The 27,127-nt window shown below is 44.2% G+C and overlaps 1 protein-coding gene across 3 annotated transcripts in view; it reads right to left on the bottom strand.

Moving 5' to 3' along the window:
* ABCA1 (ATP binding cassette subfamily A member 1) overlaps positions 1 to 27,127 on the bottom strand; it is a 140,234-nt gene that overhangs the window by 76,480 nt on the left and 36,627 nt on the right. For all 3 annotated transcript variants that reach the window (XM_023545081.2, XM_003407821.4, XM_064291643.1), the window contains exons 4-7: positions 23,646 to 23,787; positions 22,210 to 22,328; positions 4,745 to 4,866; positions 2,520 to 2,696 (exon numbers count right to left, since the gene is read on the bottom strand). In XM_023545081.2, the coding sequence (XP_023400849.1) occupies positions 2,520 to 2,696; positions 4,745 to 4,866; positions 22,210 to 22,328; positions 23,646 to 23,787 (560 nt within the window). The remainder of the gene's footprint in view (positions 1 to 2,519; positions 2,697 to 4,744; positions 4,867 to 22,209; positions 22,329 to 23,645; positions 23,788 to 27,127) is intronic.

The following is a 27,127-nucleotide window of genomic DNA, read 5'->3' as shown; positions in this document are numbered from 1 at the left end:
TGGGGTCCCTGTGCTGAGAAGCTCCTTTACCAGGGAAAGATTGATGACAAGGATCTTCCTCCAGAGCTGACCGAGAGAGAAAGTCTTTCCCTGGAGCTGATGCCCTAAATTTGGACTTCTAGCCTACTTTAGGAAACCCTGGTGGTGTAGTGGTTAAGTGCTACGGCTGATAACCAAGAGGTCGACAGTTTGAATCCACCAGGTGCTCGGTGGAAACTCTGTGGGGCAGTTCTATTCTGTCCTATAGAGTCACTGTGAGTCAGAATCAACTCAAGGGAAATTTTTTTTTAGCCTACTTTACTGTGAGAAAATAAATTTCTCTTTGTTAAAACCATCCACTTGTGGTATTTCCGTTGTAGCAGCACTAGATAACTAAGACATGGCTGAAAGCAGAGACTACCAAAAAGATGTTTACCTGTGTTTTATTGACTATGCAAAGGCATTCAACTGTGTGGATCATAACAAATTACGGATAGCGTTCCAAAGAATGGGAATTCCAGAACACTTAATTGTGCCCATGAGGAACCTGTACATAGGCCGAGAAGCAGTCATTCGAACAGAATAAGGGGATACTGCATGGTTTAAAGTCAGGGAAGATGTGTGTCAGGGTTGTATCCTTTCACCATACTTATTCAAACTGTATGCTGAGCAAAATAATCCAAGAAAGTGGGCTACATGAAGAAGAATGTGGCATCAGGATTGCAGAAAGAATCATTAACAACCTGTGATATGCTGAAGACACAACATTGCTTGTTGAAGCAAAGAGGTCTTGAAGCACTTACTGATGAAGACTGAAGACTATAGCCTTCAGTATCGATTACAGCTCAGCATAAAGAAAACAAAAATCCTTGCAGCTGGACCAATAAGCAACATCATGATAAACAGAGAAAAGACTGAGGTTGTCAAGGATTTCATTTTACTTGGATCCACAATCAATGCCCATGGAAGCAATAGGCAAGTATTACTTGAAATTATAATGTAGAAACATGAACTGATACACTCACAGGTCACTGAAAAAGCACTCTTTTTTTTTTTTTAATTAAAACAGAAAATACTTTCTGGAATAATTCTAAAAAGCAGATCTTAAGGTTATGCCTAAGCCCTTCACACACGCAAGGCCACGTTCACCATGAAATTGCCCTGATAGCATCTAAGAACTCATACAGATGGTATTACTGCCGCCTTCACCTCAGACAGACGCTGCAAAACTGCAGTATCAGAGAGTCAAGCAGGACTGAAAACTTCTTCATGGTCAACCAAGAGTATAACCCAGTGCAACCCAGTGCCGTTGAGTCGATCCCAACTCATACCGACCCTATAGGACAGAGTAGAACTGCCCCATAAAGTTTCCAAGGAGTGCCTGGCGGATTTGAACTGCCGACCCTTTGGTTAGCAGCCGTAGCACTTAACCACCACACCACCATGGTTTTGGATTATAAAATTTATCAAGAGTATAAAACTAAGATCACATTCTAGGGTATGATCCAGTCACAGGGTCCAGAAACTGGACCCTGATAGCATAGTGGTTAGGAGCTACGGTTGCTAACCAAAACGGTGGCAGTTCGAATCCACCAGGCACTCCTTGGAAACCGTATGGGGCAGCTCTACTGCATCCTATAGGGTCGCTATGAGTCAGAATCGACTTGACAGCAATGGGTTTTAGTCTCTCTGTAAGGAAATTATGTTACGTAAAGTTCCTGAGGATTCCAATTCCTTTGATTACAACTGGGAACATCTTTTTCCAGGCACACCTTTCCTCCAAGGCTTTTTATCTTCCTGGTTTTAAGGGAACCTACTGGCAAATCAGAGAACTATCTGGTGAACAGAAAACCAGAATACTAAATGTTAAATGATGATGTTGGAGGGCCATCTGGAGCCATTTCACCAGGGTTCTCAGAAAATCCAGAGAAATACACCTGTTCTGCAACTATACACGACACTCCAGTGAACAAAATGCTCAGGCTCATCTACATTCTTTGGTTAAGAAGAAATGTCTAGTCTCATGGTTTGCTTCCCTAAACTATTGCTTCCTAGGCTGATCAAACTTTTGTTGGGACTTTTTTTTCTTTGAATGCTTTTCTGTCATTGATTAAGCTAATTACCGGGTGAGCTCCCATTCAATTACAGAGTTTTTGTACTGTGGCAGTCCACAGTGTCTCTTTTCCTGATGGGCTTTTTTCCCATTCATGGTCTTGAGCCTTTTTTTTTTAATTAGGGTAACTCCTTCTCCAAAAGAAACCTTACTTGTAATTGAGATATAGAAAACACACACACACACACAAAAAAAAAAAAAACTTCAGGTCTTCTCTGACTGAAACAAGCACAAGGGAGCTTAGGCTTAGACTCAGAGTCACACCTAAAAATTTGAAAAGAACAGTTAGAAAATCATTGAACTAAATTATATTACAATCTTCCAGCCAGCCCAACACTACAAAAACAAAGTCATGTTGTCCAAGGAAAAACTTCACATTCCAAACACATTAGTGCTTGAAGCTTCTCCACATAGTAAATCTACCTACCAGGATGGGCTTCAGGATGTCCATGTTGGAACGAAGTACTTGCTCTGCAGCATCTAGTTTCTCCCTTGGCAGGTTGCAAAGCTTGGAAACTTCTTGGTCACCTAGTTGAATCACTTCTCCTAATTTTGATCCATTGCACAGGTTGGTCAAATGTAACTGGTACCCATGCAAAAATACCTGAAAGCATTTAAAGAAAAGACGGACAAGCAAAACTGGATTACAAACACGGGAAGCTGTGTCCTCAAAGCCTTTTGGGGATCTTCACACCAGTACACCTTTGAAGATCTTAAAATGGATACCACAATGAGAATCCAATGCATGCAGTCCCTTTACTGAACAAGGCACCATCTGGCAGGACATTTCAAATCTGGATATTGTGTTTGGTCAACTCTCTAGCTCTTGTCCCTCCTGCAGAGGGAAATCCTGAATCCAACTCTTTTTCGATAAAATGGGACACATGATTCACCTAATAGGAATCCAGCAACTGAACTCTTAGAACAATTTTTATTAGAGAAAAAGCACCCTCATTATAGTGGAACTTACGATATCTTAAACTGAGATTGGGCTAAACTATGAAAAAAAAATATACTATTTAACTGTGGTGTTGATATTTAACCAATACACAAGAACTATTTCAAGTAATTTCAGAATTTGGAAGTTTTCATCTCACTCGCCCCAGAGCCAGGTGCTAGAAAGCCAGTTCTCTTATTTCATTGATGAGCCAATTCTAAATCGTTACCTCTTCATTGAACCAGGCCCCTAGAAAGTCTCTCCTTGGTCATCCTTTGTTTACTTAATTGGCCCTTCTGGGCTTACACAAACTGTGTTTCTCCATACACTGTCCTTACTGTCCATTAGGCAGCAAGTTCAGTAAGAGGCAGGGCCTTGCTAATCTTGCTCACTTTGTACCCAAAGTTGCCGGAACATTACAGACAGTATTTGTTGAATAAAAGAATGAATGATGCAGATTCTTTATTATTCCATTACTATGTCCCTGGCTAAATTAGTGCAGCTTGACCTGATTGTGACATAACCTAATATGACGGATGGACCAAAGGCCTCTCAAGATCCATGTGCAGCTTCCTAAAACTGCACAGCATTTGGCCTGCTATGATTTCCATCACATTTTCATCTACTGCCAGAAACTCAAACGTACTTTAGTTTGACTCCTTTCTCTCTCTAGTCCTTGTTGCCAGGCAATCAGCCTACCTTCAGTGTTTATGTTTAAGAACACTGACAACAGAGAAACTTAACTGCCATCAAGAATCACCTCCATACTTAGGATGCTCCTTATTTTAAACTGATCAAGTGTAACAGAAATAAAATTGTCAGGGGGCTTTTGGAATCATGTTAAATGCAACTATTTCCAAAGCCTGCTGCTCTTGGCCCATCTCATAGCCACACAACTGGTAAACACAAGGCATACTTCTCCTAGTTTCACAAGGGCAAGCAATAAGCACATTTTTCTAATTTTAAAAATTCTAGATCATGTGAAGCAAAGGCCTTATTTTCAAGCATAAACATTTCTACTTCTGCTTATTATGAGGACAAGCTAGCACGCAGACATGACAGAGGGTCAGGGAGCAGTTCTCCTTTCTGCCAGAGAAGAAACTTGAGAAGCTTCTCTGGACATCCATAACCACGCAATCTGCGTCTGCTACCTACTGCACATGCGCTGTGGGATAGCTAATGATGCCAGAGGAAGTTATCTAAGAATTGGAAGTTAGAATTCTATATGAACACTAGTATTACTTCCTAGTTTCAAAAATTAAAAAAAAAAAAAAATTCTCCTTAAGTATTTTTTGGTCCATCTTTAAAAGAAGCATTAAGCTTTTTTTTAAATCCCCTGTCCTAGATCTTAAGACGCATCCACTCCTGATCAATCATCTTCAGTTATTGTCTCCAAAATTGTGAAATTCTAGAAAAACATGAAAATTTAACGTAAGGTGACTGTTTTAAGATAAAATCATCACAAATACCAATTAACAGGCAGGAAATCAGTTATATTTCAACCAGCTGGCCCACGACGCCAGGTTGTACATTCCACACTCTGAATGGTTGGGCAATGCCAGTCTGAGCAAAGAAGTAAATTAGGTGAGGCTGAATTTGACCCAACTACCTCCTTTTCCACCATTGCAAAGACAAGGCTTTATTTGTTTCTCCCCATGCACTCGAAGAATGGAATTGCCATCAGCCCCACTGAGGCAGCCCGAGGTGGCGCTTACCTTGTGGAGTCTGACATCAGCCCCCATCATCTTGTCCACAGTCGGCCTTGGCAGAGAGAGGTTGTGATGCAGGAATCCAGAGAAGGTTTCATTGTCCACAAGGAAGTCCTGAAGCGTCAAACCTATCAAGGAATCATGTTTTATTTTCATTTAATAAGTAACTAGAAAAAGTCGGCAGGATGGCGCAGGTGGAGAAAAAAATCATGTTATCGATTGCCTCGTTTTAAGCCAATTGATGCCCACAAGCTTCTGGCTTCAGCACACAGAGAAATGAGGTTCGGAGGGCTTCGCCTATCAGGAGAGGCATGAAAAGATTGCTTTCTGAAAATGTGTTGAGTCGCACTCAGCGTGAGCTCCTAGACTCAAGTGGTGCAACGATACTGTACACACACATGCACTCGCAGCCTTTCCTTGCTTTTCAAGCAGGAAGCCAGATCTTTTCAATGATCTCGCCTACCCCACCTGAGGTTTGTGACACTGCTGCCACTGCTCCTGTCTCCCCAGTGCCATCTCACGTGGCTAAAACTGGAGGCCTCCGTGACTGATTCCCTCCTGATACACAACAGTGGTTCTCAAACGGCAGTACGTCAGAATCATCTGGAGGGCTCAGCCCCAGGATTTCGGATTCAGTACACCTGGTGTGGGGCCCTAAAATCTGCGTTTCTAACACACTCCCAGTTGATGCTGATGCACTTGGCCTGGGGACCACACTGTGAGAGCCACTGGCGTAGAGCGTTAAGCCTATCAAAGCACGTTCACAGACGTGGTCTCGTTGTAGTTCCAAAACGTAGACAATACAGAGACCCAAAGCCCAGACCTGCTGCGTCTCAAGAGAACGCATAAGCATATATTAAAAAATCAATCCCACTAAATGACTGGATTGCTAAAGGATTTCTTACAGAATCCCTTTAAATACTAAGTTCTCCAACCCATTAAAAAAAAACATGCTCTGAGGCAGTGTGGTGAAGCAGAAAAAGCACCGGTCCAAAAACCCAAGTTCTAATCCCCAGAGTTGGAGGCTCTGCGTGGGGGTATTGCTTTGGTTTTTCACATCATCCTCTGAATCTCAATTTTTTTTAACCTCTAAAGCGAGGGGTTTCTGACCAGATGCTCTGCAGGGGTCCCTCTGACTCTGAAACGTTATTATTTTCCTTGTCCTATTTCATTTGACTATCCACATCTTCTCACCCTACTAATGACCCAATTTCTTTGCAATAAATAGCAGCCCATGATGGCCACATGGCGGGAGGAGTCCCCTTTATGCCTCTCTCCTGAGCAGTCATCATCTGTAGAGCTGCAGCCTCCAGACTGAGCCACTAAACAACCTCTAGGGGGCAAACCTTACAAACCCAAATCATTTCCCCAAAGAGAAATAAAGGTTTGATCTGAAAAGGGGCTACTGTGTGAGGCTTAAAGAGGCCAGGAGTCCATGAGTTCATCTGGGAGCTAGGTGGTCATGTACAGACATCAACGGGAGGAGGGTCCCTAGAACCCACCCAGGTTCTCATCAGTGCTGTGTGATCCAGGTATGTTCTGCCTGAGGCAAACTTGAGTAATAAGCATTATACAAAGGAGAAATAAAGCATGATTCCCCTCCCTAGAGAAATGATTCAATGGTTGTACCTCATTTGACTAGCTCCTAGTTGTTCCTCATGATAACCCTCAAGAAAGTGTTCCTAGGCCCCGTTAGTTTCCCTCCTCAGAAATGGTGCTCCCCATCACCTATGACATCATACTGCTGCCAACTGGCTCACTTCCACAGTCGTCAAACCTCAGAGCACCTAAGATTCACTTAGGAAGCATGCTAAAATGCAGTTTCCTGGGCCACTCTCCAAACCAAACCAAAACCCAAATCTGTTGCCGTCGAGACTATTCCAACTCATAGTGACCCTACAGGACAGAGTAGAACTGCCCCCTAGGAGTTTCCAAGGAGTACCTAGTGGATTCGAAATGCCGACCCTTCCGTTAAAAAGCCTTAGCACTTAACCACTATGCCACCAGGGTTTCCAGGCTAGTCTCCAGAGATTCTGAAATAGTCTAGAGTAGGGCCTACAAATCTACATTTTATCATGAAGGGAATCTGGGGACCATACTTTACTTGCACGTGGTGCCTACTAGACTGCCTTTGGAACATAGAATATTTGTTTTATCTCCGTATCCCCAGTGCCCAGATCAGGGCCCAGTACAGAATTACTGCTCAGTTGATGACGGCAGGATAATAAAATCTAGGGGATGAGACTGGGGCTGGGAAGAGTCCAGAAGTGTCTGAGTGGTATCTCAGGAGATTTCCATTCATCTGATTGGTCCAGGAAGAGCCTGGGCGTGTCAGGATGATCTCTGAGCCATTCTCTGGACGTAAACAGGAGCCCTAGTCTCTAGAGCTATACTCCCAATGACAGAAAGTGACATCTAAGGTATCCCAGTGCCCCTAAGTTTGGGTAAACAGGAAGGAAGGTATAAAAACTGGTGGCTTCAGCTGATGCCTGATGTGAAAAGCCAGACTGACCATTTTGGAATAATGGAAAAGATACTATACTGGGATTCAGAAAACCTGGCTTCTGTATACACTTACTTGCCAGGTTATTTTACTTAGCTTTGCCTCAGTTGCCTTACTTGTAAGATGAGGGTAAAAAATCACCTCTCTGAGCCTCTGACAGAACAGAATATGCATATAAGGTGAACCTCATTTACTAGGTAGGCTACAAATTCCCCCTGAAGCAGCACCTAGTCATGTGCTAGGCAACTTCAGAGCAGCCCCACCGCCCTCATAGAGCAGGGCTGTAGAAGTGTGGGAGGCCGGCCCAGGCCACACTTGCAATGGGTCCAGGTCATGCAGCAACATTCTGGCAATCAGCAAGTGTGCTCAGTGTGTTTATAAGACTCCTCTGTTACGTCAGCAGGCTCTGAGGAGGAGAACAGCTGGATGTGATCAAACTCCAACTGCTTATCAGTGAATCCCCTGGACAAGACGCAAGAACCAAGAGGCTGATTAAACAGTCAACAACCCTTGGCAGTGCATGTGCATGGTGTGGTGGGATCGCTGGGTGGGGAAACAGCAGAGAGGGCCAAAGAACCCTGACTACAAAAAACCTGCGGTCTGATCACATGGATATATGCACACGTGGCTTAAAACACATACTACCACCACCAACTGCAACCCATGTGGACACAATACGGCAGTGTGGTGCGGTGTACTAGTTCTCAACCTTGGCTGCTCATTAGACTTGCCTGACCACTGTGAAAAAACAAAAACTAATGCTTAGGCCACTTTCCCAAACAACTAATCAGAACCACTGGGGTAACACCCAGGCCTCGGAATTCCTTAAAACTTCCTGCGTAACTGCTACCAAATTTGAGAAACAATGGTGTGGTGAACAAATTCGAGGTGTGAGACCAGAAAAACTTAAGTTTGATTATGGATTCTGCTGATTATTATCTGTGTGGCTTTTTAGAAAGTCTCTTTGACTTCCTGAACCCAAGTTATCTTACCTATGAAATTACCAGTATTACCTATGAAGATAGCAGTGTCTACCTTTCAAAGACAGGAGGATTAGAGATATTCTTACATGTAACGCATGAACAGTAAGCAACCGGCACATGGTACCCACTCAATAAATGGTAATAATTTTGTTATTAAAAAAGTTCTTTCACTCAACTTTATCAGTGAGTCACAATGAAGTACAGGGCAAACATGAGGACACTCCCTGCCTTCAAGGAACGTTTAGGGCTGATAAAGGAGATGAAGAGGCAAATCAACAGAAGAAGTAGAAAGAGGGATGAAAAAGCCAGAAGAAGGCAGTTAATGAAAGTGTCTGACCAAAACAAGGTTTATCTGCAACTGCTTCTTGGAGAAAACAAGACTGAAGTCCAGTTCTGGAAAAGGACAAAAAGTCAAAAATCTCTAGGCACTATGGCTGGTGAAGAGAGGGTAAGGGCCACAATGATGACAGGTAGCAAGACATCCTGTAGTCATGGTGCTGTGCACAAACTAGGCTCTCAATAAATGTTTCTGAATGAATTAACTAAATGAACAAGCAAAACCTAAGGTTCAGGGAATGGAAAGAAAGAAGGAAGAAGAAGGGACATGGTGTGAGACCAGAGTAGAATGGGTTGTACCTGCTGGTCTCAGTCTTCTCCATTATGGCAGCTGGCTGCAAGATGCGTGGAGAAGCCAAGAACATAAAGAAATCCAGATGTCTGACATAGCCCTTTCCCGCTTAGCTTGGCTAACTCCTACCCCTTCTTCATGACTTAGCCATGAGTCATCCCATCCAGGAAACCCGCGCTGACCTCCCCAACACTGGCTGGGCTAGGAGGCTCTCCTCTGTGCCCCAGGAGTATCCTGTGTTTCCCTCAAACACCACAAAGCTCAACTGCAGTTGTCTGTGTACACATCTATCTCCCCAGAAGAACAGAAATACCTGGAGGGCCAGGACTTTGTAAGTCCAGAGCCCATTAGTGCCTGACTCAGAAAAGGCACCCAGTAAATACTGAATACATGAGTGAATGAATAAATAAAATAATGAACTGATGTGATCTGGGAAATGGCCAAATGTGGAGGAGTAAATTCAGCTTGCAGTGGTAGGGTAAAGGTGAAGCAGGGCTGAATATGAAACAAACCAGGTCAAGGTAACTCCAGAGTTTCTCAGCTACATCACCTGAGGTTCAGTATAATGCCTGGCATCAAGTAAAGTACTCAGTAAAGGATAGCTAAGATCATCATCATTTCCAGGAGTGACTGATCCCATAAGCTTCTTGCTAATTTGACCCTAAAACACATGCTTTCAGAACAGATTAAAAACAGAATGGTGATTTTGCCAACTAAATCAGGATGTTGAATTTGTGATCACGGATATATGCCTGCATGTGTCCGTGTGTGTGTGCATAGATATGTGTGTGTTCTATATCTGCCCTCCTGAATTCTTGAGTCAGACAGAGTTATTGAATTCTTGCTGCTTATGCTGTCTATAACGTAAAAGGGTTGAAACAGACTGATTTCTCTATTAAGAATTTTATAGAAGAATGAATAAATCCAGCATTTTACAAAGAACTCACAGGACTATTCCTGTGTGCAGAGCCACGACAAGGATGGGCATAGGTGTAATATAACCAGTAAGAAAGACCAGGTTGGGACAATCATTCAAGGCAAGTGGGAAGGGCAGACACTCAGCTACTGCACTTTGCCAGTGAGTTAACATGGACCTCAATATTCTCATCTGTAAAATGCATGGGTTGGAGAAGATAATCGCTGAAGTCTTCTTATCTATGGTATTGAAAAGTACACTTGGAGTAAAACAAAATCGGCAGCAGATACAGCTCTACCACTTCCTAACTGTGTAACCATGAACCTCACTTTTCCCTTTTCTTAATCTCTCTGGGCCTTGGTTTCCTTGGATGTAAAATGGGGAAAATAGTATTCAAAGATTGTTGTGAAAACCAAGTCAAGAATGTGAAAGTACTCTTTCAGTGGGAAAAGGCTGAGAAGCACCAAGTATTTATATTGGTCACTGGGAAGATATGAACGCTGTCATAGAACATAAGACATCGGGCAGGCTGCCAGCGGGAAGACTGAAAGTAAGTATCCAGGAAAATCCCAAGAGCACTTTCCCGCCACTCTCTCTTCAATATGGACCAAAATACTTGAGTGCCTGAGCTCAGCCTCCTTGGTTTTGCCTTAAGAAGCAAAGGGCAGCTATCCATTTTCCAAGAGCTTCATTTTGGGTGCAGTGAGGAGGGACAAAGGAAAAGAGAAAAAAAATCAGGAGTCTGGAGTCTAAAGAATAAAACAAGTGACCTGTGTGTCTGCGGGGGTGGTGGGGGGAAGAGTGGGAATCTCAGCTTCTTCCCACTCCCTCTGGGCCAGGCCTCTGACCAAGGGAGGAAGATGCTCACTCACAGGCAGGTAGAGGGTGTGGCCAGGAGAGGCCTTGCACCCAAGAGAGGCTTTCCCAGACACTTAGTGTTCCTTCTGCTTCTCTCCAGCCTGCCAGAAGCACAGGCCAGTCCTTACCCTGGTAGCAGAGCAGAGGAGGGGAGGCAAAAAGAGAAGAGGAAGGAGGAGGGGGAAGAGGGAGGGCAGTGGCATGAAGGAGGAGGAGGGAAGCCCTCGGCAGGAGCCACTGGGGTTACTCTCGGTCAATGCCCTGAGGTCCCCAGCTCGGTTTCAAGATTGCTGTAGTCTCCTTTGTTCAACATGAAAAGGAACCACAGCAATCAGCTGCTTGAGAAGTGGGTGGAGGAGGCAAATGAAAAAAAGGAGAAGTGGAGAAAGATATCAGTCAGCATCCAAGGCCCAGATACTCCTCTTAAAAGGACCCCAGGAAGGTCTCCAGCCCTGCCCAGTGGGCTATGGTTGAGGGGGAAGAATGAGGGGGAGCTTGGGGGTCAGATACCTACTGGGGCTTTATGCAGCCTAAGCTTGTCTGGCCTTAGAAACAAGACCTGAAGCATTACTATAAAAGGGCCTGTGAACAGACACTCAGGTGTTTGTTTTCTGGGGTGTTTTTTGTTTTGGTTTGTTTTGTTTTCCTAATGCCAGGATCTACTTTCTTCAAGGACAGCTGCTGTCTGCTTCACTGAGGGGCTGAACTCTCCTTGGGAGGACCTTGTTCAAGCTCCAGAGAAGGGGTAGTGCAGGGAGAAGGGGCTGCTCCCTGGGCCGGCTGCTTTGGGCAGACTGAGAGTATGTGGGGAGCCTGGCTGCACATAGCCCCAGGACCTCCACGTCCTTCACCTGCACCTGGGCTTCTCAACCCAGGAGAAGTTTCCTTCTCTACAGTGAGGGCCTGCTGAGGGGTAGGAGCCATACCTAAAACAGCTCAGGTTTAAGAGTCTGGTTCACGTCTCAGCTCCAGCATTTACCAGTTGTGTGGCCTTAGAAAAGTCACTCAGGCTCTCTAAGGCTCTGTTTTCTGTAAATGGAGACCTACTTCACAGTGGTGTGAGTTAAGAGAGCACTGAGGACACTAAGTGTTTTAAAAAACAAAACTAAACTCATTGCTGTTGAGTTGATTCTGGCTCATGGCAACCCTACAGGACAAAGCAGAACTGCCCCATATGGTTTCCAAGGAGTGGCTGGTGGATTTAAACTGCCAACCTTTTGGTTAGCAGCCTGAGCTCTTAACCACTGCGCCACCAAGGCTCCAAGTATGTAAAGTACCCCTAATAGTGATTCACACATACTGCAAGAGAAAATAACAAGCTGAAAATTAAACAAATTCAAAATAAACGTAAAGTCACAGATGACAAACTAAAGATTCCCAAGGAAAACCAGAACATTTAGGGTGATGTTCCCTGAAGCCCTGCAGGCACCAGAGAAGATAGAGTCTTCTCTTAAGACCAATGGGAGTACTACAACTTTAGAAGCCACATAGTCTTTGAAGTATTTTACTTATAATGTGAACTTGTATTAGTTCACCAAACTTCTACCTGGCTAACTGTACCCAAAACACTAGTGCTGTGGTTCAAACAAGCAATACTTTGTTCTCTGAAGGCAGAAGACTGTGATAGAAGAGGTGCTAGATAAAGACATGATCCCTGTCCTTACCTTCCAAGAGAAGATGAGCAGAGGGTCGGGCAAGCAGAGCTGTGAGCCTCCAGCCCTCTCTGACACTCCAGAATCAACCATCACTGAGATTGGGAGCAGGAAGGAGACATTACTTGCCTTTTCCCAGATCATGGCCTATGGAGGAATGGGAAAGGTGGAGAGGCTATAAGAAGCCCCTGGAATGAGGACTGAAATCAGCTGATAAGAACCTGAATGGTAATGAGAGCCTCAAAGAGCCAGTAGAGACTGTGGCCCCAAAGGGAAAAGGGTGACCTGTTCAGACCGGCAAGGAGCACTCCTGATACAGCAGGACACAGTGGGCCCATTCAGGCTGGCTTTGGAAGCACAGAAAGAAATGGAAAGTGAAAGTAACACTGGCTCAAAGGAGTTCTGGACCTAAAGTGAAGGAGGGGACAAGATAATGAGCCAACATTAGACAAAGCAAGAAAATAGCTGTGAAGAGAACTCTGTGCGGCCTTTGTGAAGGACGGAAAGGTGGAAAGATGGAAGAGGACATTCAGAAAAGGAAAGAAACAAAGAGAAAGAGGCCAAAAGTATAAAGAAAAACAGAATGCAGGAACAAGAATGACTGAAACAAGCAGAAGAGGCAGAGAGGAAAAATGCTGGAGAGAGGGAAGAGAGAGTTGGAGTACACTCAGAAAACTGGTCTCTACTGGAAATGGGACCAGGCACTGCAAATATCAGACAAGATGGGACTAGAATCTCAGCCTGCAGAGCCCTGAGAAGCCTGGAGAGCAAAGGGAAGGAAATGAAGATCAGTTTATGAGTTAGAGGTTAAGATGGGATTCTTTTCCAGGGCTGGGCTAAGGAGGAATTATTAACATAGTACATAATATATAAGTAGCTTTAGAAAAAAAAAAAAACTTTTTAAGATAAATAAATGCGTTAAGGGGTACGGCAGTGTCTTGTGGGCAGTGAAAGGTGATTCACATTTACTGAGCGTATACTTTATATGTTATTTTCTAGAAACCCCAAAACAAGCCTATATGAAAGATATGATTCCCATTTTTCAAATGAGGAATCAGACCTAGAGGGATGAGTATCTTGCTCAAGGTCACAGAGCAAGTGACTGTAAATTTGAACCCAATCTGCTCTGGCTACAAAGCTTTGGCTGCCTTTTCAGCAGTTAAATGATTCCTACTACTCTTTTAAAATGTTACATCACAATTTTGACATCAAAAGCTGGGTGACGCCACCATGTGTCCTGCTGTTGGAATAAGACAACATGGCAACATGGTGTATTGGGAAGACACTGAGCCCTGAAGTCAGACAGACATGGATTTAATTCACAGCCTTACTCCATGACCTTGGGCAACAAACATAACCCTCTGAGCCTCAGTTTACTTATCAGTAAAATGGGGATAATAATACCAGCTTGCTAGAGTTGTTGCAGGGCTTGAATATGTTACTGTATTAAAAATGTAAAATGGCATTATTACCTGGGGCAACTTAGTCTGTTGGACAAAATATCACTCTAAGACTGCCCTTTTATGCCTTAATTCAACAGTAATGGAAATAAGTAAATAAGTCCTATATTGAAGAAGCAGGAGACAGTAAAAAAGCCACTCTTCTTGATGTTCACCATTTGAACATTTTTAAAGGCAGTCTGATATTGCGGGGGTACATGCTGTCCTGTAATTGAGTGCAATTATTTTCTATTCTTGCCTGGGTAAAGCTAACCTTTGATTTGACTTAGTTCAAGCAATATTTCAACACAGCAGTCAAGCATTACATTCCCCTGATTACAGCCCAGCTGGGGCCAGGCTACCACCCTAGATGAAAACCAACAGCCTGGGCTCTGGGACGAAGCCTGGCTTTGACAGGTCTGCAAAAACCTTCTCATGTTAGGTGGAAGGGTTTCAAAATATGAAACTCTAAGACCCTAAATCAGAACTTTTGACAAGTGCATACAGAACATGAATTGCAAGGGATTTCCAGTTTGATTACATAATGTTGACACATCTGTCATCAGATCTTCCAAAAAGATGACACACAAGGGGCCAACTAGAAAGCAAACTTTGCGGCTGCAACTTCAATATCAGTAACTGCCCAAATGGGATGAGGGGCTTAGATGGGAAACGAGAAGTTGGCTGTGAGTCACAGGACATTCTTTCTAGATGGGCTTTGGGAACCGTTCCACCCAGCCTATTATCCATGAAGTCAGGAAGTAGGGGAAGTCTGGCACCTCTCTCGGAAGCCCTTCTGTCTCCTTTTTGCTCCCAGCCCATCCATGCCCAGTGTCCTGTGACCTTGGGAAAGTCTCTGTCTCCCCAGGGTTTCTCTCTTTAAGATGTAATAACAAACAGAATGGAAATAATGAGAATGTTCATGCTTTATGAAGAATGTAACCAATGTCACTGAACAACCTGTGTAGAAATTACTGAATGGGATCCTAAAGTACTGTGTAAACCTTCACTGAAAACACAATAAAATATTTCTAAAAAATAAAACAGCACGTATGAAAGACTGGAATGCTCTCTGCCCTTACCAGCTGTGCTTCCTTAAGTTACTTAACCTCTCTGACTTCAGCTTCTTCATGTATTTGAAAAGGAATAAAAATCCCTACCTCACATGAGTTATAAAAATTCAGCAAACTAAAATACAAGACTGATACTTATTGTGTATCAGCTACTGTACTACGTGCTTTGCCTTTATTCTCTCATTTATTCCCCACAGCATCCCTGAAGGAGGTACTAATATTATCACTATTTTGACAGATGAGGAAATTGAGGCACAGAGATGTTATGGAACTGTGGAGGTCACCTAGCTAGTAAGCAGCAGAGCCAGGATTTGAATCCAGGCAGTCTGGTTGCCCAGTCTATTCTCTCAACCACTAAATTATACTGCCCACTGGATGTTTACAAGATGTTAATTTTACACCCCCTTCCCTCAACTCCCTGCCATGGACAATTACCTTGCCATGTCACCAACCCCTACCCTGCCCTCTGGGGTTCATGTCTTTTTGCCTTTCAAAGATCAAAGCACAACAAAGAGCCACACAATGAGTTCTCAGTAAATTTAACAGCCAGAAAGTTACGACCCTCTTCTCTAAGTAAAACCAGTACAACCCTCAGGACTTATTTCACAAAAGCCTTGGTCAGAGCCACATCAGAAGGGTGAGATAAACCAGATCTGGGCCATGAACATGTGGCAGATGGCAGCCATGTCATTGACTCGGCACAAAAATCTGGCCAAAGGAATAGAGAAGCTCAAGGCCCAAGACAGACGTCAAGATGCATGCAGCTCTGCCCAGATCTCTCCTCCTGTCCCTCCCCTTTCTAACCCTTGACCTCGACAATGTGGCATGTCCTCCAAAGGGACAGCCCCAGCCCAGTGACAAGATGTCCAACATTCTTTATTGTTCTTTCCTGGCTAAGTTCTCATATGCTTCAGAGGACACTACATCCTAGAGAGAAGGCATCTCAAGCCCCCTGCAACTGGCCCTGAATCATGGGCCATGGAAGTCCAGCTGCAGCCCTAGCCCTCACTGGCGGAAGCTGAGATAGGTACTCCAGGGCATGGCAAATGGCCAAGTAGGTTGTACTCTACCCAACTCCGAGGAATGTGGCTCTCTTGGGGAGTGCCATTCACACAAACCCCAGTGCACACGGTATCACCAGAAATCTGTCACTTGGCAACCCTCAGTACAGCTTGAAAGCCACTCTTCGGCTGACCCACCTACCTGTCCTGGCCCAACTGAGCAGCTCCAGAAAATTACCTTCTGTAGTCCCACAGAGCGCCCACTGGGCTTCTGTAGTTAAAAGTCACTGGCTTAGCTATAACCCGGGACAGGGCTAGAAACCTGGAGCAGTAAGATCTTGGTAGAAGACAGAAGTTGCTGAGTCCCATGCACAGTGGAGACTCGGTGACTGGCCTCCAGCCACAACACAAAACCCATAGCTCTGTCCATACCACTTGGGCTGTGCCATAGCTGATAATGGCAAGGAACTTCCACAGGACCCACACAAGCCAAAAATTGTCCCCCACACAGCATAAGTAATGGTGAGACCGAGGGAGCAGGCATGGGGGATGCAGCGGTAGACAAGGGCTTAGGGAATTATGGAAATGGAGGACAGTGGGAAATTGGGATACTTCTCATAGGAGATGTGGGAATGATCCATTCCAGGGTGGCAAGAAGTCTCAGCCCCAAGACATACACTTTACAATTTCTAATCAAATAGGAAACGCTGACCACTCTATAGAAGCACATGCTGAAGAGGCGCCTGGATCCATGAAGCCACCTAGAGATGAAGCAAAGTCTATAGTCAAGATATCAGGATACAGGAAGGCATCTTTTCAGCTTCAAAATAAATCCATCTCAGGCTTCTGGGTTCACTGCAGCCCTTCCAGTAAATTGCTGGAAGCTGAACCTTGTGGAAGAAAGAGCCAAGAACTTTCTCCATTATTATAAATTGAAAAAAAATTAAGAACTGTGGCTATTATTATTAATTTAGAGCCCTGTTGATCTGGGTCACACAAGGGAATCGACTCTATAAATACATGTGCCTGGATTTTATACTTTTCAAAGCACTTTCATTTGACCATTACAACATTCTATAAAGGAAAAGGACAGCTATTTTCTATCCTTTTCATTCCACAAAGAGGTATTGATTGCTTACTGTTATAGATTGAATTGTGCCCCCCCCCAAAAAGATATGTTGAAGCCCAAAGTACACGTAAATGTGACCTTATTTGGCAATTGGGGCTTTAAAAATGTTATCAGTTAATATGAGATCATACTGGAGCAGAGTGGGCTCTAATCCTATATGAGTGGTGTCTTTATTAAAAAAAAAAAAAAAGAGGCCCAGAGGGAAGACAGCCATGTGAAGACAGAGACGAAGATTGGAGTAATGCATCGACAAGCCAAGGAATGCCAAAGGTTTCCAGGAACCACAAGAAGCTAGGAAGAGGCCTTCAGAGAGGGCACGGCCTCTCTGTGACACCGTGATTTCTGACTTCTAACTTCCACAATTGTTGTTTTAAGCCACCGATTTGTGGTATTTCGTGATAGCAGCCACAAGAAACTATTATACTTACCATGTTCTTACTACTTGGGGTATGGTCATAAATAAGACTCAGTCCTGCCCTCAAGGGGCTTAGTCTAGTGGACAACCAACAGCACCAGTTAGTCCCAGGTGACCTCCCATCCAAATACTGAGCAAGTTTCTGAGATGAGGCATTTTTAGGGTGTTTTGTCAAAGTCTCGATTTAGAGGCAAGGAAACTTGAGGCCCAGAGAGGTTGAGCAAACTGGCAAAAGCCAGTCAGCCAGGGACAGAGGGAAAGTAAACCAACTCAGATTCATTGTGTATCAACTATGTGCTATGACCACTCTATCAGTCGTCCACAGATGGCACCTGATTCGATGCTCAGCAATCCTAGGAGGCAGCTAATCTCCATTTTTCAGGTAAACTGAGAGCCAGAAAGAGTCTAAACTTGCCCAAGCTACAAACCTAATGAGGGATAGAGCCAGAGGTTTTTCCCAAACATATCTGAATACAAAGCCCCAAACTCCTTCTCTTATACGAGTGTTTCCCAGTCTTTAATCATCTACAAACTATCCTCAAACAAACCACTCTACCCACATAAAGTAATGCATTCTTTAAACTGACATTAATTTTTTTCCTCTTAGCATCCTAAAAGCAGTAAATATTCATTAAATTGCATTTTGACATGAGCTCAAATTAAAAGCTGCCATCTGCCTGAAAATGTCTCAGATATTACACCCAGCTCACTCAGGGGAATACTCATCCTTGCTAATCTGTACCTCGCAGAGACAGAATGTAGACCTGTCACTTTTTCTAGGGTTTTGGAGAATTTATCTAAATTTTTATATTTCCTTAGATTTGTACTCATGATAGTGGTTTAAGAAAAATGAATGCTCCTCACACTTATCTGGAAACATTGTTAGGCACCATTCACAGATACCAACCTTTGTGGCTGTACTGTGGTTTGGGAAGAAAATAATAACATGTTCAGAAGGTTTCAATGATGCCAGAGCTAGGTAAGGCACCTCTGTAAGGTTTCCTACTTGGGTTTCTCATCAGGATGGATTCAAGAGTAATTAGGAGATTTGTCTATGACTTCATTTGTAAAACTGGAGGTCCTCGCAGTTGGAAGATTATTAAAACAGCACAACAAGATAGCACTGTAGAAAGAAAATTACCTAGGGGTTAGCTATGCTTCATTCTCAGACTATCCCTCCTACGGCTGCGCAAACTTGGCAAAGTCACTTCCCCTGTCTGGATCATATACTTCTCTACACTGTAAGTTCCAGGAGGATAAGGACCATATCTCTTTTGCACACCTCTGTGTCTGTAGCACCTACAGCAGTGGTTGGCACATAGCAGATGTTCAATAAATATTGGTTGAATGACTATCAATCAATCCATTTACCTATAAGTGAACTAAATGGCCTCTAAGGTCTCTTCCAACAATAGTCCTAACAGTGGAAATAAAAAGATTCTCCAGCTCAAGAAGAGACCCCAGGTCCAAAAGTCATTTGTGGGGAGCCCAGTGAATTTTGCAGATTAAAACTGAAGGAAAAAAAAAAGATAAATCCTCTGACTGCGTCGCAGAAGCAAAAGAAGCCCGGTGGCCCAGCAGTGGTGACAACATAAGTTGGTGGATCTCTAAGTGCCTGCATGGTAGTGTACAAGGGTGGTATCCTATATCCTTGGGAGGCAGGCAGTTTCCAGTAGACTTACTTTTTCAAAATTCCAGCCTTGGTCCCACACTGATCAGTGACTCAGATGAGAACAGAGGTACTTATCAAATTCTTAGATGGCAGGAAACAAGAAGAAGAATCGAATACAAGGCATGGCAAACCAGACTCTAAAATGATTTTTGGTGGGATGTGATGACATATAGAATCTAAGAAATGTAAAACAGAAAAGAGACAGTATTTTCCCTTTAGGTTCAAAGAGCCAACTGCACAATTAAGAAGTTAAGAGCAAGTAACTTGCAATATTATGTATTTAAAAGACTGCAATTTTGGTTGACTGCCACAAAATACCAGTCAACCGTGTGACGTGGATGCCGAAAAACCTAACGCAATCTCAGATTGCATGAACAGAAATGTGATGCTCAGTCAGACAAGGCAGGAAAAAGTCCCTTTCTACTCAGTGCTAGAATACTGTTGTAATTTCTGGTCAACTTCAAGAAGGACACAGACACACCGAAACCCAGCAAGAGGAGAGGCAGAAATTAGGAGGAGAACATTCAGAAAGAGAAATGGAGAAGTGCTAGCCTGGAAAAATCAAAGACTTGGGGAAAAGAGGGAAAAACATAAAAGCTGTCTTCAAATATTTCAAGGGAAATAGAGTAATTCTGTAGAAGGCATGGCAGAGTAACAAATATTTTCTGACAATTAGAGCTATCTACCCTCAAACTGAGCTACCTTGTGAAAAAGAGGTTCCCACTTTGGGCTAAGTACATCCATGGCAGGGGAAGCTGTAATGAGGGTGGGGCTCTGGACTAGAGAGGCTCCAAGGATCCTTCTAACACTGAGAGCAGTAGTACAAGAGGGCTGAGTCCATCATGCTGTGAGTAGGGGTGTTAGTGAAGATAAACACACATCTTTAAGAAGGGATCTATAATGACATGCCCCAGCCCTGGAGTCTCTCTGAAATACACAGCATCCTATTCAAAACCAACAAAAACATACTAACTTCATCTAGGAAAAAGCACCATTTCTGCACATTTTTCTCTAGGCTGAGGCCTGGCTCTGCGCTGCAAGACAAAGAAAGGTGGGAGCAATTTAAGAAACAGCTGCAGGGCAGAAAAGGCAATGCTGGAGGAACCAGGGGATGTGAAACAAGCACTGATATGAAGCAATCAAAATCAGGGGAGGCCTTCCCTCCTCAGAGCTGGGCAGAGAAAGTTTTCGGACACAGGTTTGATTTCTCTTTTCCACCTCCACTCATGTTTCCAGTTGCTCAAAGAAGAAAGACAGTTGTGTTTCTTAGGCAGCCTCCACTGGGATCTGACACTCTGCTCGACAACTCTCCCCCATCAGCCGGTCTATTTCAACAGCCAGGCGAGTGGAAAGGCAGGATGCTCAGAGAAGCATCACTGCCACTGAAGAATAAAACTGGCTGTCATTTATGAGGCATCTACTATGTGTCGGATACTATACTACGTTTTACATTTACATTGCAAGTTAGCTATTATTATTTCATACCTGAGGAAACTAAAGCTCAGAGAGGTTAAGTGGCTTGACCGATATGTCGCTGCTCCAAAATATTCACAGCCAATTCACTAAGTGTGTCCTATGTGCCAGATGCTGTTTTTAAGCAATTAAACATTTTATCTCATTTCTTCCTCATAACAGTCCTATGAGATAGGTTCTCCTACTAACTCCATTTTACAGATGAGGAGAACCGATCCAGAAAAGGTTAATTAACTTACCCACACGGTCCCATAGCTGCAAAGTAATATATCCTAGCACTCTTTCCTGTGTGCCACACTGTCTCTTGGGGTAGAAGAATAACCCCAGCTCTGCCTCCAGTCCACCAGGCATGGGGTCCCCTAGTAGATCATGAAGGACTGATACTTTGGTCTGTGGTTGCTACCTCTCTGTCGCCTGCACTGGGACAGACACACTTGTGCAGGACAGACGGACTGGAGGGAAAGGAAATAGCATCCTGATGGCCTGGCCATGCAGTTCGGGAGGAGTCCACCCAGGCTTTCCTCACAGCTGACCCAGGAGCCTGAGTTCATCCCCTAAAATCCCCTAGGGTGCAAATTTCCCAGCACAGCCACACCTCTCTCGTCTGTGAAGCAGTACCTCCTCTGTGCCGCCGTCCTTCACCTCCCCACAGCTTTGCTTCCCTTCTGTCAAGAGGTTCCATGCTGCCTACCCTCTCTTTTCCTGCCCAGAGAAAGCAAAGTTTCATCTGCCAAGAAAAGCTCCAATATGAGTCTGGTTTCAACTGTGGCACTACATACCATTTCTTCTTTTGCCGAGTGGATCACAAACTGGGATGCCTTTCAGCCAAGGCCAGCCCACCCCACCGCTCCCGAAATATCAAATTGAGTAAAAGGTGCTTTCGTGGAGCAGCAGCAGCAGTCAGCCCAGGACAGGGATGAGTAATTATCACTGATATTGTCTAGAACTGCTGGTGCACGGTGATATTAAAAAGTAGACCAACTTCTAGTTGGCTTCATTATTGCTTTTCAGGTCCCTACAGACCATGCATGCTGTTACTGCCTTATACCCAGCAGACTGCTAGCACTGCCCCTTGCTCCCATGGTAGGCCACTGCCTGGGAGGTGGCTCCATGACTTCTGCAGCCAGTGCCTCATTCAGCAAACTGCCTGATCCTCTCACACGTCCTCAGTTGCATGCCATAAACTGACTGAGTACTCACCAGATCCGAGGTGAAGATTTTACTTTTAAAAGATCAGAATTCAAATATCCATCCGACTAAATCAAACGACTAGTGGAAGATGAGTTACATTTTCCTCGTAGAAATAAATGCTGAACTTTCACTTACTCATATCAAGTTGTAACTTTAATTGCTCTTATATGCACAGAAGTATCCACTGTCTATAAATTTGCCCGTTGTTCACTGCAGCCATACAGTCAACTCCAAAATAATCCGGGAGCTGCGTGCACCCAAAGCTGTCCTGGACAGACAGCCTGTGTCATTCCTCACCAGGGATTTTTCTTCTGAATCCCCGGAGGAGTTTGGTACACTAAATGTCTGTGGCAACCAGCTTCCCTAGTTTCTTCTCAAATGCTTCCTAGAGAAAGGCCCTATATAGCCCAGCCACCTAGGAGTACACCCCTTAGGGAAGAACTAAAGGGAACAAGCCCCAGGCCACCTGGGCTGATGCCTTGTCCTGGTGCAAGTCAACTTCTAATTGCAAACCAACATACAAAAGGCATTTGCTTACTTGAGCTGGAATTCTCGAACTGCTGTAATGTTCTCAGAACTTTGTGTATGTCCTTCATGCTGGTGTCTTTCTGGCTATATAAAAGTAGTCTCCGAGCATCTGAGAATAGGCGAGACACTCTACACAAAAAGCAAAAAAAAAAAACCCTTGGTTAGGTCAGCTACCTCTCCCACTATATGAAAAAAAAAAAAAAAAGTGACTACCAATGAGCCAGGTACCAATGCCCCAGGCTGATTCCAAGGCCCTCCAAGGGTAGGCCCTGGCCAGCACCCACCTTTCGTCATAGCCCAGGTTCACTGATTCTCTATACTTCAACCACCTATGGTGACCTACCCACCACCCCTGCCTGGAACGCCCTTCCCCATACGTCCACACAACCAGATCTTACCATTCTTCCAGACCCAGCCCATGAGCCTCTCTCCCAGGAAGCCCTCCCCGAGACACACGCAAACACACGCGCGCGTACCCCCGGTTCTGACTTAACTAGTAGGCACAGTGCCTGGGGCTCACAATACTTTTAGGGGCCCAAGAAAATGTTTTAATTTCTTTTAAAATGAGTATTATAAGAATGAATATATAACAATGAATCCAGCCCGGATAATATTAATCTTTTTACCAACACAGTTATAAAATATCATTTTTAATGTTATCTCTTGGAGGAAGGGGCCCATGAAGGCTGCCAAGCCTAGGGCCCTGCCTGCCCCAGCTGTAGCTTCCTCAGAATTGTCTCTATACACTCCCTACAGCCCTCCGTGGATTCTAACCTAGGTCATAGCTCTATGCATTGGAATCTTGAATGCCTCATTTGGCAAACATTTATTAAGCCCATATTTATGTCTGGAGGTAAAGCCAGGAGCCAAGAACACAAAAGCAAAGGGAGCAGCATTCTGGCCCTCAAGGAGCTCAGAACCAGGAAAAAGAGCGAGCTGCAGTCAGCAGTGACACTGCAGTATAACAGGGACAGCGACACAGGTGTGAGCAGATGATCTGACAGCAAAGAGGACAGAACTCTCCAAGCCGTGGCTAGAAGCTCCTTGCGGGTAGGGGCCCTTCCTGTGCACATACTCTTACAGCCCCAGATCCTAAAGCCAGCCATTTCAGACCCATAAAAAACGTTTGCTAACTGAGCATACAAAGTAACTGACGGAGCTGATGCTGTGTCTCCCCTCCCTACTTACCGTCCAGTATTTGGGGGAACAGCCTCTAACTACATGACTTTTGGTTATATATGATCGTTACCTCTAAAATGTAACAAAGACACGGTTTTAAATTCCGGTGGCAATTTGTCCTCCTCTTATTCTGCAGACTTTATCACACAAATCTTTACAAACCCGACTTCATTCAAATCCAACCGTTCAAAATTCTCCGGAAGATGAGAAGCGAAGGAAAAGTATTAACTGACAAGTTTGGAAAAGAAAACCTGATCTGGTACTTACATGGATTTGTTAAAGTTTCCAACAACCCCAGGAGCCTCACCAGGAGTCGGATAACGGAAACAGGGATTGTTGGCATTACAGATAATCCCCTGAACCCACGGAAGTGTTCCTGCAGAGGGCATGGCTTTGTTTGGAAAGTGGCCTATTGAAATGAAGGAGAAAAAAAAACACAGGGAGAAACATGACTTCATTTTAAGTGATTTTGAGACTTGATAGGAGCCCTTACCTCTTTTGGCCTCATACGTACAATGTCCCACTCCCCACATCCCAAAGACCTGCCTCCTCTGGATTAATCTGACCCTGGGTTGGGCACTGGCATCAGTTAGCAGGCCTTTGCGACCACAGGCAAGGTTCTTAATCTTACTTGGATATCATCTGTAGATGGGGTTCATGATTCCAACCTTAAAGCAGTGATGAGAAGAGTAAATTAGACCATATAGGGAAAGTGCCTGATGTGTAGCAAGCACTTGATCATTAGTTCACCTGCTATGCCCTGCCTCACCCTTCAAAGATATGGGAGGTCCTTGAGGATGGCTTCATTCAATTGCTTAACTAAGGAGAACACCACAGCAAAATAAAGTGGCTGATGAAGAATACTGAAGGAGTCAGTGGGCATACCTGGGAGTAGAACCCACATTTCCAAGCCCCTTGTCTTCTACCCATGGCCTCCTTTATAATCCACTTCTCCTCAATCTCCTTTTGTACTGTTCTCTGTTTTCCAAATGTTAGTTTCACTCAAAAGCGCCTCAAGGTCATCCAATAAACATGCTGACTTGGGGTTGGAAGTCACCTGTGAAGCTACATTTTTCTTTGTTTTTGTTGTTTCATTGCTTATCAAAACAAGGAAGCCCTATCCAATAGGTCATCTTCTCACTCTCCTCTTGCTGCATTACAGAGCAGCTTCTTTACAGACAGGCTGACTTGGCACATTTGGTCTAGGTACTGGGCTTCAAAGGCACAGTTTGGTTTGTGACAGTCATCAGTGGGTGCTGCTTATAAGGATCAAGATAAATGTGCCCTGGCCTAGGGGCCCTTAACCTGAGGACCAAGGATTCCTTTGGGCAGAAAGACTATGGCTCTAGCTTTCATCATATTTGGAGGTTATCTGTGGCCCCAAAAGAGTTAAGGACTATTAAGAACCATGGCTCTAGGTGGTAAAGAGTTGAGTCATTTCTTGGGCTTTGGGATCAGACCAACTGGGATTCATTTACAGTCCCTGCAACTCCCTAGGCAGGGATTTTGGCCAAGTCACCAAAGCCCTAACTCTTGTTTCTTCGTCTGTAAAATGGTAATAGTACAATCTGCTTCGCAGAGCTGTGGTGTTACATGAGCTCTCATAGGCAAGCACTTAGGAGAGTGCCTCACTCTGAGTAAAGGCTCAATGAATGGGCCTATTATGATTATTAAGTCATAGATATGGAGGAATGTGGTGGTGAACCTACTGTTACTGCCCAGCCTGGAACACTCCCTTCCCATCTCACAGCTACCACCTTCCTCCAAAGCAGTAATCCTGTTTTAATTAGCTTTCTATTTTCATGCAAATATGCTATCAGAGACTCCCAAGAAGTTACCCCAGAGCCAGGACTTGCAGTGCTTTGCATTTCAGTATTGGGGCCCTTCTATCTGCCCTTTTCTTCTATCCATACTCCAATCAGAGAGACAACATCCAAAGCAAAGATGTGACAAGATCTGATTCACTGGGCCCACCCTCTGCAGGGACACTGGCCTGTTGAACATTTACTTAATCTCCTTATCTCCCTGTTAATAGTTCAAGGAAAACCAAACAAGGCCCCTTGCCTAAATCAGCTGCTCCTACTTTGGGGGAGATTTATGTAACCCAACCAAATACTCGAAGGACCAAGGGATTCTCCCCTTTAAACTCCAGAAGGTACTGGCACCAAAGACAGGGTTGTGTTGGTCAAAGGCGGCATGACGTAGTAGAAGGTGAAAGTAATGAAGGTTGTACTTCGGTGGGTGAAGCAAAGACCCTCCCCTGTAGGTTGTGCCCATAAAACAAAAGGAGAATAAGGACTTGGGATTGGGTACAGAGGATGATAATGAAATAGCATAAGGGGCTCCTAGAGCCCAGGCAAGTCAGCAGGACCCTGGTGGCTCTGGGTCAAACTGGAAAAGTTATATGAAGAATTATACACCAATCCTTTATTCCCAGAGGCAAGAGCCTCTGTAAGCTCCACCTTAGCTCTCAACTTCCTCAGCTCTGCCCTTCCAGGCAGCTCCCTAGAAGGTAGCGAGAACAGGAAGTAAGGTTGCGAGAAGTATATAGGTGAATGGAAAAAGTCTTATCTGTCTTATACAGACATAAAAATTTCACAACATTTCTGAGAATATACACTTTGGAGTCAGAGGGACCTGGGTTGAAAACTCAACTAATTGCCCAAGGTCATAAAGCAGCAGAGCTAGGATTCAAACAAACCGCAATTTGTCTGATGGCAAAATGCTATTTCCATTACACTATCTTGCCAGCTTATATATAATTCCAGAAAGAAAGAATAGCCTAGCAGAGTTTGGCCTAATATGAGTACCTTGGTGGGGCTCAGAGTAATGTCTTAAATAAAATCAAATTTGTCTTTACTCATCAATCAGCAAAATCTCTTTGGGGTTTCAAAAGAGGAAGTGCAATTAACTCGCATGCCCATACATGAGTGAAGATTTCATTTTCTACTCTTTTTCTTTTTGGAGAAATAAATCATGTCGATGAAATATTTTTAGGTCTTGTGATTTAACAAACAAAACAAAACAAAACTTGAATGTCTAATGTGTGTCAGCAAATTAGCAGGTAAATTACTGTTGTGTGTCTTCGAGTCAATTCCAACTCATAGAGACCCTGTAAGACAGAGTAGAATCACCCCATAGGGTTTCCCAGGCCATAGCCTTTATGGGAGCAGATCACCAGGTATTTTCTCACAGGAATAGCTGGTGGGTTTGAACTACCGACCTTTCAGTTAGCAGCCAAGCACTTAACCACTATGCCACCAGGGTTCCTCAGCAGGTGAATGTGCTGCAAAGGAGTCCTGGTGGAGCAACGGTTAAGTGCTCGGCTGCTAATTGAAAGGTCGGTAGTTCAAACCCACCAGCTATTCCTGTGAGAAAATACCTGATGATCTGCTCCCATAGAGATTACAGCCTAGGAAACTCTACGGAGCTTCTGTCTTACAGGATTGCTATGAGTCGGAAGCAACTCTACAGCACATAACAACACGTGCGTGAAAGAGATGAGATGAGATCAGGACAAGAATACAACTAAAGGGTGCCCCGGCCCCATCACTACCCTGAAGAACAGGTTTCTTTCTGCAAGCCCATGGGGGCTGATGGGTGTGAGAGAAGCTGACTAATGGCAGGGAAAGTGACTGAGGCAGTGGAACAGAGCTTCCAGCTAACCACTCAAGTAAGTGTTGATCCTTTAGATTGGAACAACCCATGCCGTTGAGTCCAGCAGAGAAAGAGACTGTCGCTGTGGGCTG

This window comes from Loxodonta africana, chromosome 9 (genome assembly GCF_030014295.1).
Source record: "Loxodonta africana isolate mLoxAfr1 chromosome 9, mLoxAfr1.hap2, whole genome shotgun sequence".
Lineage (NCBI taxonomy): Eukaryota > Metazoa > Chordata > Mammalia > Proboscidea > Elephantidae > Loxodonta > Loxodonta africana.
This window is presented reverse-complemented; position numbering and strand designations above follow the sequence as displayed.